We start from the raw sequence: 15,656 nt of genomic DNA on the forward strand, positions 1-15,656 counted from the left end.
GTATGTTCTTTACAACACTTGATCTGGTATTAAGCATATATTGCAAAATGATACTCCCAGCGCAGAGCTTAAGGAATGTGTTACATTGCGGGATATGTAACAGATTTTTGATTTATTTATTGAGAGACAGCGCAGAATAGGCTCTTCCAGCCCTTCAAGCTATGCCACACAGCAACCCCCCCAATTTAACCTTAGCCTAATCACAGAACAATTAACAAAAACCAATTAACCTATATGTCCTTGGACAGTGGGAGGAAACCAGAGCACCTGGAGAAAATCCAAGCATTTCACAGGAAGGACGTATTGTCTTCTTACAGATGATGTCAGAATTGAACTCTGAACTCCAACAGCCCGAGCTGTAATGCCATCGTGCTAACAGCTATGCTGCAGTGGCACCCAATGGTAAATCAAGTATTAGACAGGGGATGTCCTTGCTTATGCTGGTATGTGTTGAAGATCACATGGCACTATTCAAATCCCAAGTTCTTCCTTGAATTACAACAGCAATCTTCCCCAAGGTTCTCAGAGAGCTTGCCATTGAGAGGTTGATCACGGCTAGACTTAACTCCTGCCTGAATGAGGACCTGGACGCACTGCAATTTGAATACTACCACAATAGTCTACAGTGGAAGCAATCTTACTTGCTCTCCACTTGCCTTTTAACCATCTAGACAACAGCAATACCTGCATCAGGCTGCTGTTCATTGATCACAGCTTAGCGTTCAACATTCATTTCTCAGTACTACTAAACTTCAAATCCTGGGCCTCTATACCTCCCTCTGCAATTGAATCCTCAGTATTATTTATTTACTTGTTATCTCAAACTTATTTATTTATTTTTGTTATTGGCACAATTTGTCATCTTTTGCACATCAGATGATTGTCAGTGTCTGTTATCTATAGCTTTCATAAACTCTGTTGTAATTCTTTATTTTCCTGTAAATGGCTGCAATAAAATGAATCTCAAGGTAGTATATGGTGACATACAGTATTTGTACTTTGATAATAAATTTACTTTGAACTTTGATTTTATTGTAATTTATAATATATTTTATGTCTTGCACTGTATTGCTGTTATAAGACAAAAAAATTCATGACATGGGTCAGTGATAATAAATCTGATCAAATCTTCACTTCATTGCTCCCTGTGGAATCTTCCTCTGCATCAAATAGCCTCCACAATATTTACTGAATTTCAAAGTATTGTTTAAAAAACTCAAGAAACACAAAAAAGCCCTCTGTATTAAAAAGTCCTCTATGGTTAGGGAGAGCCCATAGGCTGCCCAATTTGGTTCATGAGTCCCTCCACCTCCCACAGTCTTATGAGAAGATTCTCAGTGTCCAATGAGGTAATGAAGCATTCAAACTTGCATAACCTAGATGATCACTTTCATTTTGTTATGCATTTGCACATTTCCATTAACTTTTCAGAATGTTAGTCAGCTCAATAGTATATCAAGGGCTTTCTCTGCAACATAGGGCCAATGACACCAGATACCAAGTTTTCCCATTTCCTACAGCACAGAAAAGGGCTCTTCGGCCCAACATATCCATGCTGACAGAGACATCTACCCAAGCTTCAGCATTGCCCAAGCTGGTTAGTGCAGCTTGGTGGCAGAGGGAAAACTAAAACTAGTTTGGCCTCTCTAGTAGGTTAATTGGGCTTGGTAAAATGGCTCCTGTGAAAGAATCTGGATGGGGGTGGGGAGAAAGCAGAAACTGATGGAATGTGGAAAAGAAAATGGGATTAGTAAAGCATTAATTTAAATGGGTGCTTAATGAACAAGAGTTCAGTGAGCTGGATCTATGCCGCATGACAACAAGCAGTGTGCTCACCCTAGGTTCAAGTGGTAAACACAGACACCCCAACACAGTGCTGTGTATCAGGAGGTGCTGTCATTCATACAGGGCACAAACTTAGAACAATACAGCATGTTACAGGTCCTTTGGCCCACAATGTTGTGCTGACCTTTAAATCTACTCCAAGATCGATCTAACCCTTCCGTTCTAAATAGCGCTCCATCTGTCTATTATCCATGTGTCTATCTAGAGTTTCCTAATTGCCCACAAATGTATCTGCCTCTACCACCCCAATCCATAAACCCACCACTGTGTATAAAATACTTACCTCTGACATCCCCCCCATGCTTTCCTCCAGTCATCTAAAAGTTAAGCCCCCTCATATTAGCACTACTCCAAGGTCATGAGACCATATTAAAATTAATTAAGTTATATAGTTAGGTTGACACAAGGTACAGCGGACTCAAATGCCATTCTGTCTGAAAGTAAACAATCCAAATATCAAGCAAACTTTGATGTAAATAATTTTAGAAGAACAGCTTTGCCTACAGAGCAGAGTGCAATTAGATCCTTGAAGGATGTTTTTTCAAACCATTTAAGATAATTAGCACTGCCTCTAGGGATGTCCCTGGCCTTGTAAACTCAGTGAAACATGCACAAATAAGAAATACAAACTGCTCCATTAATTCAATAAGGCTAGAAGATTTCAGTTGAATTTGAATTTATTTAAATCTTACATCTATCACACACGTGAGGGAGTAAAAATCTTTGCATTATGACTCCATTGCAATTTACAGGCATGTGAATTTATAAGTCTAATGTCTTGTAGAAAGAAACTGTACTATAGCCTGTTTGTTGGTCTTGGCTTTTATGCTGCATTAGCATTTGCCAGACAGTTTATAGTTGGAGGGGACTGGGGTCTCCAAAGATCTTCAACCAGCTCACTGAACTCTTGTTCATTAGGTACCCATTTAAACTAATGCTTTACTAATCCCAGTTTCTTTTCCACATTCCATCAATTTCTGCTTTCTCCCCACCCCCATCCAGATTCTTTCACTCACATACGTGAGCCATTTTACCAAGTCCAATTAATCTACTAGAGAGGCTAAACTAATTTTAGTTTTCCCTCTGCCACCAAGCTGCATTAACCAGCTTGACCAACGTTGAGGCATTACCTATCACTTCTTGGACAGGAATGGAGATGAAATAAGGGTAGAAAAAGACAGGGTCAACGAGAATAAAAGACTCAACTCTGGCCCTCTCGGCATGAAGTATGCTACAGTAAACATTACAACTGCTCTAAGTAATTCACATATCACTGGGATACAATATGCATGTTGCCAAAATGTCAAAAGTTTTAAGCCATTATCACAACCTCTCACACTGAACTCTTCTCTTTAATTTAAAGATTTGAACAGAAGGAAGCTATTCAGTTTGTGAAGTTTTTTTTTCTATCATTGAGTGGTTAAGAATGATTTGTGATCCTATGCTACACGCCTGGATTTGTCTCACATCCCTAATAATTTCAATCACCAAAATTCAACTGTTTTTCCCCTTTAATTCGGTTCTTTTGGGTTTCTTGTTTTGTGGCTACCTATAAGCAAACAAATCTCAGTCATATAATTTATACATTCTTCGATAATAAATGTACTTTGAATCAATACAACTTGGTTGATGTCCACCACCTGACCTAGCAATTGCGGCAATGTCGGACAGTGTTCCAACCGCAAGTACACTGAATCACAAGCATTTCAAAAACTTCAAAGGACATAACTCTGACTGTTTGGCTGAAAACCACAAATTATTTCACTCTTGCCTATTTTGAATTTCTAACTTCATTAATGCTCCTTTACACATATTTCTGTCAACCCCACTAATCAGGTTTGTTTATTTATTAAGATACAATGAAGAATAGGTCCTTCCAGCCTTTGAGCCACACTGCCCAGCAATCCCCTGATTTAATCCTGGCCTAATCTCAGGATAATTTACAATGACTGATAAACCTACCAACCAGTGTGTCTTTTGGACTGTGGGGGGGAAACCGGAGTACCCAGAAGATATTCACGTGGCCACTGGGAGGATGTACAAAATCTGTACAGGCAGCAGTGGGATTTGAACTCAGGTCAATGGTACTGTAAAGCAGTACTATGCTACCGTACTGCCCCAGTTTTAAAAAACAATACACTAAATGGATATTATTCAAATAACTTAAGTCCTTACACAGGTCTTTGCAGGACACTATTAGCCACACCACATCAACCCAAGTAACTGTCACAATCCTATTTCTGTCATTTTCAGCACTATATTTGTGCCTGGACCTATATTTCCCAATTTAAGGCTAAAGCCATCTTCTTCACATAAATTTGAATTCCCACCAATTCTCCATTACATCAATTCCATTGATAATGCAAGGTCTCTAACCGCATGAGCAAATAATCCTCAAATGACAGTGCCTATAAAAAAAAAATTCAACCCCTTGTAAGTTTTTATGTTTTATTGTTTTACAACATTGAATCACAGTGACCAGTGGGGTACTGCAAGGCTCAGAGCTGGGACCCCAGTTGTTTACAATATATATTAATGATTTAGACGAGGGAATTAAATGCAGCATCTCCAAGTTTGCGGATGACACGAAGCTGGGTGGTGGTGTTAGCTGTGAGGAGGATGCTAAGAGGATGCAGGGTGACTTGGATAGGTTAGGTGAGTGGGCAAATTCATGGCAGATGCAATTTAATGTGGATAAATGTGAGGTTATCCACTTTGGTTGCAAGAACAGGAAAACAGATTATTATCTGAATGGTGGCCGATTAGGAAAAGGGGAGGTGCAACGAGACCTGGGTGTCATTGTACACCAGTCATTGAAGGTGGGCATGCAGGTACAGCAAGCGGTGAAAAAGGCAAATGGTATGTGGGCATTCATAGCAAAAGGATTTGAGTACAGGAGCAGGGAGGTTCTACTGCAGTTGTACAAGGACTTGGTAAGACCGCACCTAGAATATTGTGTGCAGTTTTGGTCCCCTAATCTGAGGAAAGTCATTCTTGCCATAGAGGGAGTACAGAGAAGGTTCACCAGATTGATTCCTGGGATGGCAGGACTTTCACATGAAGAAAGACTGGATCGACTAGGATTATACTCACTGGAATTTAGAAAACTGAGGGGGGATCTTATTGAAACGTATAAAATTCTAAAGGGATTGGACAGGTTAGATGCAGGAAGATTGTTTCCGATGTTGGGGAAGTCCAGAATGAGGGGTCACCGTTTAAGGATAAAGAGGAAGCCTTTTAGGACCGAGATGAGGAAAAACTTCTTCACATAGAGTAGTGATTCTGTGGAATTCTCTCCCACAGGAAACAGCTGAGGCCAATTCATTGGCTATATTTGAGAGGAAGTTAGATATGGCCCTTGTGGCTAAAAGGATCGGGGGGTATGGAGAGAAAGCAGGTACAGGGTTCTGAGTTGGATGATCAGCCATGATCATACTGAATGGCAGTGCAGGCTCAAAGGGCTGAATGGCCTACTCCTGCACCTATTTTCTATGTTTCTACGTTTCTACAGTGGAATCAATTTGGTTATTTTTGACACTGATCAACAGAAAAGACTGGTGTCAAAGTGAAAACAAATTTCTACAATTGCTCTAAAATTATTGCACTTATTATACACAGAATTACTGATTGCCTAATTACTCACCGCCTTCAAGTCACTACTTAGTAGATGCACCTTTGGCAGCAGTTATAGCCTTAAGTCAGTGTGCCTAGGTCGTACTCTGCAATTTTTCCCCATTCTTCTTTACAAAACTGCTCAAACTCTGTCAGGCTGTATGGGGATAATAAGCAAACAGCCCTTCTCAAGTCCAGCCACAAATTCTCAATTGGATTGAGGTCTGGACTCTGACTTGGCCACTCCAGGACTTTAACTTTTAGCTTTGGTTTTATGCTTGGGATCATTGTCTTGCTGGAAAACAAATCTTCTCCAAGTTGCAGTTCTCTTGCAGACTGTATCAGGTTTTCCTCCAGGATTTCCCTGTATTTTGCTGTATTCATTTTACCCTCTACCCTCTTCACAAGCCTTCCAGGGCCTGCTGCAGTGAAGCATCCACACAGCATGATGCAGCCACCACCATGCTTCACGGTAGGGATGGGGTGTTTCTTATGCCAAACATAGCATTTAGACTAATGCCAAAAAGCACAATTTTGATTTCACCAGACCATAGAACCTCCTTCCAGCTGACTTCAGAGTCTCCCACAGCCTTCTGGCAAACTCTAGCCAAGAATTCATGTGAGTTCATTTTTCAACAGTGGCTTTCTCTTTGTCACTCTCCCATAAAGCTGCGACTAATGAAGCTCCCGGGCAGCAGCCATTATATGCGCAGTCTCTCCCAAGTTTTCTTGTATCCATCTCCTTACTTGTGCTTTTTCAATAACCTTTACAGAGAGTTGCTTGGAGTGTTCTGTTGTCTTCACGGTGTAGTTTTTGCCAGGATACTGACTTATCAGCAATTGGACCTTCCAGATACAGGTGTATTTTTTTACACAATAAAGTGAAACACCTTGATCTCCATTTAATTATGTCATTTCCAAAACCCACTGGCTGCACCAGTGATTATTTGGCAAGTCATATTAAAAGTGGGGGGTGTGGGGGGGAAATACTTAATGCAATCAATTATTTTGGGTTTTATATTTGTATTAATTTAGATCATTTGATAGAGATCTGTTTTCACTTAGACATGAAAGAATCTTTCTTTGTTGATCAGTGTCAAAAAATGCCAAATTAAATCCACTGTGATTCGATATTATAAAACAATAAAACATGAAATCTTCTTGGGGGAGGGGGGGGGTGAATATTTTTTCTAGGCATTGTATAACATTTGTACCTTCTCCCAAATCAGTCACATCATCAAATATTCTTGAGAGATCAGACAATATTCCTTTTCTTAGCAATGAGCTAAAATATATTACAAAATCCCACTACACAGTCTGAACTTCAAAAACAGCAGGAAGTGCATCAGGTAACAATCCTTCAAATTCCATGTCAGCTGCCATCCCTCAGTTCGGTGCCAATTATATAATAACTGCCAGCAGTTCTTTGCTGAAGACCCTTTCTGTATCAAGCCATGCCACTGTGCTCCTACTTGAGTTGACATTCAAATTGGGCAGAGATTTGCAAGTTCAAATCAAAGCAATTTGATAATGGCTTTTTATACAAGTTCTGCAGTAATAGATTTACTTTATCAGCAATGGAAGAATGCCGACATTCAAGCAAACTGCCTCTGCAAGTATTCTTTACATGTGTTAGAATTTTCTAATCCAGTTCTGACTTCATGTCTTTTGATCATAAATATTTCACTCCATTCCATATGAACAAAAGTTGGCCATTTATCATTTGAACCCACTTCACTATTCAATAAAATTTTTTACCCTGGTGTCACTTCCCTGCACCAACTCAATACCCCTTAATTCCTTTAATAAAGGAATATGCATATAGAGCCAAATGTCAGCAGTGGAACTCAAACTCACACCTCCAGTGAAGACAACTAGCCAAATATAGCATTCCAAGAATAGTCATGAAAATGAATAATTAAAAATATGGTTTCCAATTTGTCTGATGATTTTAGAGTTACCTAGTACAAAGCTAGCCATTTGATTCCAATTATCAAACACAATGCCTTTGTTCATCTAATCCCATCAAAATAGCTATAACATCAAAATCCCATCTTCATACCATCTGCTATCTAGTTTCCTGTTAATTCCTCCCTACAGAGGCAAGTTCCAATTACTAACAACTTATCAGGCAAAGATGTTTCTCTTGATTTCCAATCATGTTAGTGACTATTTTATATTTACAGTCCGTGTTTCCATCCACTGATGTAAAATCATTTCTAGTCTCAGGCCACTGTTTGCTTTCAAAAACAGTAGCTGAATAATTCATTCAATATGGTCATAAAACAAAGAGTTAGCACATGATAAAGACATGATATTAATTGATACAAATGTTACAAAGGTTGATTTGTAGGATCAACAGAATTGGCAATGTATCATTTCAAAATGTTTAGAAGCAGCTCATGAAAGTCAACATCACACCTTAGCAAAGCCCATCACCAACAACCTAAGCTACTTTAATAGGACTTGTAAACATACCCAGAGTGGAAGTGCTGAAACCATCCATTGTTACTTCTCCTGTTGTGTTTAAGGTTTCCTCCTCCTCATCTTGAAGCTGGCCAATCTGCATTGCTGAATACTGGCTCTCTGCTCCATCGAGTACCTGGTTTAAACAAGGATATTCAGTAACCATTCTCAAACCAATTGAAGGACTCATGGCGCTTTTGGCAATTTGACCCATTTTGTTTCGCCCCACTAGTCTCCTTCAGAGAGTGGCCATTTGGATGAGACGTCATGTGTCTTGACACCCAAATTCTGGAAGAATGGAATTCAGGAGTGAATGCTATAATAATTAGCAAATAGTAAGATGAGCTGTTTCCGCTAGTTTTGCACAGGGAAGCAAGGAGGAAGATGCAAATTTAGCAGAACAAAATAAGAATGAGATAAAGGAAAAAAGAAATTTCAACAATCTTTTTTGTCAACCAATAATCTAGAAACAAGCCAAGTCACAGCACAGTAAAGATACAGGACTGAAGAGTACAGAGTGTTGCCAGGACTTGAGTTATAAGGAAAAGGTTGAGTAGGGTAGGACTTTATTCCTTGGAGTCCATAAGACATAGGAGCAGAATTAGACCATTCAGCTCAAGGAGTGTAGGAGAATGAGGGGATTCATTCAGGTTGAATGACAATAGAGCTAGAGGTTCATAGGTTAAGGGTGAAAGGTGAAATATTTAAGGGGAACCTGCGGGGGGGGGGGGCTTCTTCATTCAGCACAGTGACAGTGTGGAAAGAGCACCCAGCGGAAGAGAAATTGGATAAGTACACGGATGAGCGGAGTACGGAGGGCTGTAGTCCAGGTACAGATCGATAGGACTAGGTGGAATAACTATTCAACACTAACTAGATGGACCAAAGGGACTGTGTCTGTACTAATTAGCTTTTTCATTCTTCCTTCACACTTTACCACTTTATATTACATCTGCCAACTTCTTTCCACGGAGTTAACCTGTCCATACCCCTCTGCAAGTCCTTTGTGCCCGCCATACAACTTGCCCACAGCCTACAGATTACTAGATCATTTCATCCAAATCATTTATATAAATTATAAATCAGATTTATTATCACCACTTTGTCATGAAATTAGTTGATTTGTGGCAACAGTGGTGCAGAATGATTACCGCAAGTTACAAAAAAGTACAAGTGAGATATCGTCATAAATCCCTGTGGAAGTTTTTGTGGTCACGAATTGTTAACTATTAACCTGTCCACTTCTTTTCCTGTTTCATTTATCCGTGTTGATGTGATACCCAACCACGTCCACTTATCTTATGCAATACCTTTGCATCGCATCTGACCAAATGCCTCCTGGAAATCCAAATATATTACAACTACTTTTTTCTGTTTATCCACCTTGTTACCTCCTCAAAACACTCCAACAGGTTTATCAAATTCCAATTCTCTTTCATAAAACCCTGTCGACCCTGCTTGGCTGCCTTATCTTTTCTGAAATGTTTTTTCTACTAGCTCCTTAATTATGGATTCCGGCATTCCAACCCAATAACAAATGAGGCGAAAGGGTACAACATCCAACTTCTTGTCTCCTTTCCTGCAGTTTCTCTAATTACTAGAATCCAGTGAATTTTGGTATATTACTGTCAACATGGAACACTGCCATGTACAGTCCCAAACATGGCTCCGAAAGGAGGCGGGTTGGCTATGGGGATAACAACCACACCGTGTAAAAACCCAGTGCTACAGAAATTTCAACAGAAGCTCCAAAGACCTCATCCCTTGGAGAGGAAGGATACATCAAGAAGATGAGCTACACTTTGAGACCACTTAAAAGACTGACCCAAGACAGAGGATACTTGCAAGCAACTGTCAGTAGCCTATGTCCCAGTAGGGGTAATGAGCTTAAGTAGTGGTTAAAAAAAAAAGGACCTCAACTATCAAAACATCCCCTTCCTCTAGGATCCTTCTTCTAGGATCCAGACCATCAAGTCAAGAGACTTGTTGACCTTCAATTCCATTAGTTTGACCAGTAATTTTAGCCTCTTTCTCCTATCCCCCCTCCCCCGCCATGGAAAGGGATTCTAAGAAGCTCCTTTTCCCTTTAGGCCTGGGTTATCTATTATAATTGTGATGTTTTTGTATCTTCTACTTGATCATTAACTGGTTCCCTCCCAAAAGACGCTGCTCAACCTGCTGAGCAGTTCCGGCAATTTCTGCATTCATGCGGCATCAAGACCTGAAAACAAAAATCCTGGGAACATGCAAATGGAGATCTACCAGGTATCTCCTACCAATAGTGATGCATATCTTAACTCTGAGCAAATGCTCAAAACCTACTGTTTGGTCCAAGAATTTGCCAACTAATCTCAGGACAGTTCAATCCGATGGTTAGTTACAATTGTTGACTCATGTGCAGCCCTTCCAACAGTGAGAAATGGTTTGACAATTGAAATTTTGTTAAAATTTAAGCTTTGTAATTGATTTTGCTTTCAACCTAACAAGATATTACTGATAACAGAGCCAGCATACAGAGATTATATATAGACAAAAGGCATTAATACGCCGTAGTTTCTGGCAATAACAGAGGCAAATATTACCAAAGGGTAGAAAATAGTTAGCTAACTCAGCTGGTATAGAATCAACAAGAATGGTTAAATTTGGAATGATCTAAACTTGGGTAAAAGGCAAGGGAAGAAAGCAGCTCATACGTTTGAGTCCAATCCTAAAACAGCAGCATACTGAGGGGTTCATATAGTCAAGGGTTCACTATAACAGAGTTAGCATTCCTTCCTTGTGTACTTTGCTTACCTTATCAATATATGTACTAACTTAAATCCACCTTGTAGCATGACTTAGAATTAATTGCCAAGTGTCTACAAACACAGAACTAGATCAGTTTCTGTAATGCTCAGAGATACTCAGCAGGCCAGGCTGCATCTATAAAGAAGAAAAATGTCGACTGTTTATTCAGCCTGACCTGCTGAGTTCCTCCAGCATTTTGTGTGTGCTGCTCTGGATTTACAGCATCTACAGAATCTTGTGTTTATGCCTAGAGTACATATTTGAACTTTTCCAGAGCTTTCGTACCAGACAAATGGTAGAAGCAATGTGGGCTTGCAAGAGCAAAGCGCATTTAGCGTACACCTGAATTCAATCAGGGTCCAGTGGGGAAGGAGTGTAAGGTGACCAAACATCTCTTCACAGGCAGGAAAGGGCAATAAGCAAGAAAGAGCAGGATGCAACAAGGGTGAGCAGAGTCAGTGGATGAGCCAGGCAGAGGAGGGTGGTGCTGCTGAGGATGTGCAGCCAGGGGGGAAAAAAGAGGCAGGCCAGGAAAATCTAAAGGAGCATTCGTCTTGGGTCATGTGCACCTCATGACCAGCTGAAGCCTAGGAAGTTCTCCAGCCACAAATGAAGCAAATAATTTGGGAAAGGGAAATTTATTGCTGCCATTTCAATGGGATTAAGCTAACCTTTTCACTGCTACTAGCTGAAGAGAAAGTGATAGCTTCCGAGTCTGGGACGTCTAGGTGGGAGCTGAGAGAGATGTCGGGACCCTCGGTGGAGGACTGGGATACCCCTTCAGAATGCTGCACACTTACAAGCTCCGAACTGTCCGACGGGGTCACGGCCGAATCTGGCCCCTCGGTGGTCTGCGAGCTCTCGCTGAGCGGAGAAGTGGTCTGGTTGGTCCGGTCGTTCAGGTCAGCGTTGGTATCGGAATGGATGGTGCTGACCTGGCTAGAACTGCGGCTCAGCTCTTCATCAACTACGCCCTCCACTGTCAGGCCAGTCAGGTCCGACGCTGCTGAGCTGTTGAGATCGGCAGACTCCGCAGACTGCAGCGTGTGCTGAGAACGTGGCTGCTCGGTGATGATATCGTGCCCTGCAGAATCAGCCACGGGGCTTGCTGACCCCAAGGTAGAGACACCAGAAGATGACGGCACCTCACTTGCCCCTTCGCTATTCATTGAACCTAACATTACATGCCAAAACAGCCACATTAGCAAGCAGGAGCAAAAGCTTCCCTCTGGAAAGCATAACAGATCTATTAAAACAAAAACCACACCATCTTAAAAGTTTCTTCTCCCAAGCAGTTAATCAGATCAACCATTCTAGTTAGCCCCCCCCCCCACCCGCCTATACTATCTAATACTCCCATCACTGCACTGTAAACATTGCAAATAGATGCTGGTAATACGTATCTATGAACATTTCATTCAGTATTTGTTCTTTAACTTCTAAGATTATTTTCAGATAATTCTTTATAACTGTTGAATGTTGTTTTTTGTTGCCGACATATGACAGTAAGATCCTAATTCATGGTGAATATAGTTAATGCTTATGGAGATGTGCTCCAAGAGGACCACAACCTTGTCATAGTTTGGAGGACTGAGTGCTTCAAATGTCGGTTGAAGTCAGGGCTTTATGCTTTGACTCTCTTAGGGTCACCCATGCCAAACAGATCAAAGGGTAGAGGTCAGATGAAGAGTGTCCATCGGTCCTCCAGGTTTGGGGGTTCCGCTCAGGGCTAACAACCCTGAATGGTAAAACAAAATTGCTACAGAAAGAGCAATGAAGAATCCTGCTACATCTGAGTATGACAGTATTCCTGAGTCTCCGCCTGGGACTTGCATGACTGACAGTGGTAAAAACCGAGAGGATACAACTGACACAATGGTGGAAGACCTGACCGCCACCAGAGATAGGGGACCTTCATTGCTGCTCTAAATACCAGCGGCATAATGGGCAGTAAGTTGAGGAGATATGTAGTAACAATGCACAACATGCTATGACAGTTCACGACACTGCATTGCATTAAAATACAGAGAACTAGCAGGTCATTGCATAGAGTCACAAGGTTGTGCAGCAACAATCAAATGGACAAACTCAGCAGGATGAGCAGTATCCACAAGAGAGGTGGGGAAGGAATTGCTGATGTTTTGGGTCGAAGTTCTCCATCAGTCCTGACCATCTGAATTCCTCCAGCATCCAGGTTAGGAAATTCATAGGTTATGTGGGTTTAATTGGGTGGAGCAATGGGCTTGTTACCAGGAGGAACAGGACGATTGGGGGGAGGGGGCAGGGGGAAGGGAGAGAAATAAATAAATACTTCAGAGGGAGAGTAACTTACAAAGCTCTGTCACACAGCCTATGAAGTTCAGTAACTGGATCACTAATTATTCCATGACCTGTACCTGGAAAAGTGGTGGTGCTGACCTCTGACCGGGTCTCTGCGTCATCTTCAAGTCCATCCTCCTCTCCCGAAACCACCTTGCCTTCATGTTTTAAAAGGACACACACCAGGTTAAAACAATGTTTAAAAATATAATTCATATGAACTAAATGAATCAGAAACAGAAGTTATTATAAACTGATTTCAGAACAATTGAAATCCCACCACTGTTTAACCTGAGAATGCTCTGAATGCCTTCACAGGTTCAGACCCTCAGCTTTCACACAGGAAAGACAAATACCCAGAATGTTTTTTCCTTTCTCTGTAGTACAAAGCTCATTTTATTCCTGGTAATCTGCATTCTCCTACAGCCCAATTTTTGTTCCATCAACTCAAAGATGCAGGCAATCCTTAAAATGTCCCTGTGAAAGTACAGGCAAGCTCCCTTCCTGAATCGCCATGATTTTGATTCAGCAATAATGGAATTATACCGTGCAAGTGACCAGAGTTCAATTCCGCCGCTGTCTGTAAGGAGTTTGCATGTTCTCCTCGTGACCAAGTGGATTTTCTCCAGGTGCTCAACTTTACACCTACATCCCAAAGACGTACTAACCTGTTGGTAGGGCTGTGCAGGCTCATTAAGCTGGAAGGGTCTGTTTCTGTGTTGCATCTTATGTTGCTTTAAAGTAGATAACTTGGTTAATTGGCAGCTGATTTCAAAACCCTTGTTCCTGACCAACAAGGTGGGAATCAGGCTGCCCTCACCACTTCGCTTAATAAATAAAAATATTTAACATCAATATATTTCTACATCAATGAGATCAACAAATTAGAGGACACTTTGCAGGTTATTGCATTCCCTCACCTATATAGAGAGCAGATATTAAAATAGTGTTGAAGATGGTATCTTCATTGTTTCGAGGTGTAGGTTATAAAAATGTACATAAGGTGTCCCCTCTCCATTAGGTTTGTCATCAGATCAACAGTCTAATGTATATTAATCACATAGAAATGTAGGTCTGCACTACAAAGTTTGCAGACAATGTGATTCACAGACGTCAGAAAACACAATACTTATTTGGCAGGAGAAGCAAAACAACATCAACGTCTTCACTTGGGACAAAGTCCTCTGGCAGTGAGGCCTCAATAACACTGTTAACTCTAATGGATAACCCACACTGTTTACATCAGATTCCCAAAGCTGAACTCCATGCACCCTGAAAACAAGAAATGACCAAATGGACAGAGAAGTAGATTCAAGGTTACTTAAGCTTCCTTGAAAACTTACAACATCCTCACCAACTTCTGAGGATCTATGCACTATAACCACAAAGTGAGGGAGCAGCATTCGGGTGGCATTGAGAACCTTGAGTCAGTTGCAAAGGTACATCTGTTTCCGTCACGAAACGATTTTGAAAAACTAATTCATGTCTTTATATCAAATAGACTAGATTAATGCAATTGGTCTTCCAAAGCAATCTAATGACAAACTTCAACTCATTCAGAACACTGCTGCTAGACCTTTAACTATAACCAGGATGAAGGTGCATATCACTCCCGTCCCAGATACTCTGCATTGACTCCATATCTTTTACAATGGATTTTAAAAGTTCTCTTATTTGTCTTAAAGCTCTCAATGATCTGGGACCAGAGTCCATCATAGAATCATTTTCATTCTATAATCCTGCTCGTGCTTTTAGCCAGTCTCTTAAATTTAATCAATCTTCCTCAAAAGATCATTGGCAGGTCAGCTATTTTGAACTGCACGCCTAAACTGTGGAATTCAATACCTGAAACTATAAGGGATGCAGTCTCAGTTGGCACTTTTAAATTCCAGTTCAAAACCTATATATTTAACCTTGCTTTTAACCAACATCTTTTAGTCCTATTGTAAAGCAATTTCAACTCAATAATTTGTAAGAAAAGTGATCTATAAATAAGTTTATTATTTGCCAGCAGAACAAAAAAAACCCAGCATGAGTGGTGGAAGGAGTACATCACCTTAAAACAAAACCCTACTTGCCGCACCAATGTCGGCGTGTGCTGGACCATCATCAGCCAGCTAGGAAGAGAAGGAAGTAAATAAGGTGAATCATCACAGACTGGTGACTTGGGCTGAGATCTACAAAATGTTTTAGCAGGAAGAATGAGAAGCAGCAGTGGTACATGAAAGGGTGTAGGATCAGAGAGATATAGCTATATGCACCTTTGAAGATGACAGGCCAAGTGATGGTTGCTAGAAACCTCAGCTTTATTAATATTAATAAAAATTTGGTCAATAGACAATAAACAATAGGTGCAGGAGTAGGCCATTCGGCCCTTCCAGCCAGCACCGCCATTCACTGTGATCATGGCTGATCATACACAATCAGTACCCCGTTCTTGCCCTCTCCCCATATCCCTTGACCCCGCTATCTACAAGAGCTCTATCTAACTCTCTCTTGAATGCATCCAGAGACTTGGCCTCCACTGCCTTCTGGGGCAGAGCATTCCACATATCCACCACTCTCTGGGTGAAAAAGTTTTTCCGCATCTGTTCTAAATGGCCTAACCCTTATTCTTAAACTGTGGC

The 15,656-nt window shown here is 40.9% G+C and overlaps 1 protein-coding gene across 2 annotated transcripts in view; it reads right to left on the reverse strand.

Moving 5' to 3' along the window:
• Window positions 1-15,656, reverse strand: part of htt (huntingtin) — a 264,099-nt gene that overhangs the window by 173,496 nt on the left and 74,947 nt on the right. Inside the window, exons 10-12 of one of the 2 annotated variants that reach the window (XM_059974136.1) lie at window positions 13,107-13,187; window positions 11,511-11,884; window positions 7,936-8,059 (exon numbers count right to left, since the gene is read on the reverse strand). In XM_059974136.1, the coding sequence (XP_059830119.1) occupies window positions 7,936-8,059; window positions 11,511-11,884; window positions 13,107-13,187 (579 nt within the window). Of the gene's footprint in view, window positions 1-7,935; window positions 8,060-11,381; window positions 11,885-13,106; window positions 13,188-15,656 lie in introns of both variants that reach the window. The other variant, XM_059974135.1, reaches the window with a different exon arrangement.

Source organism: Hypanus sabinus, chromosome 7 (assembly GCF_030144855.1).
Source record: "Hypanus sabinus isolate sHypSab1 chromosome 7, sHypSab1.hap1, whole genome shotgun sequence".
Lineage (NCBI taxonomy): Eukaryota > Metazoa > Chordata > Chondrichthyes > Myliobatiformes > Dasyatidae > Hypanus > Hypanus sabinus.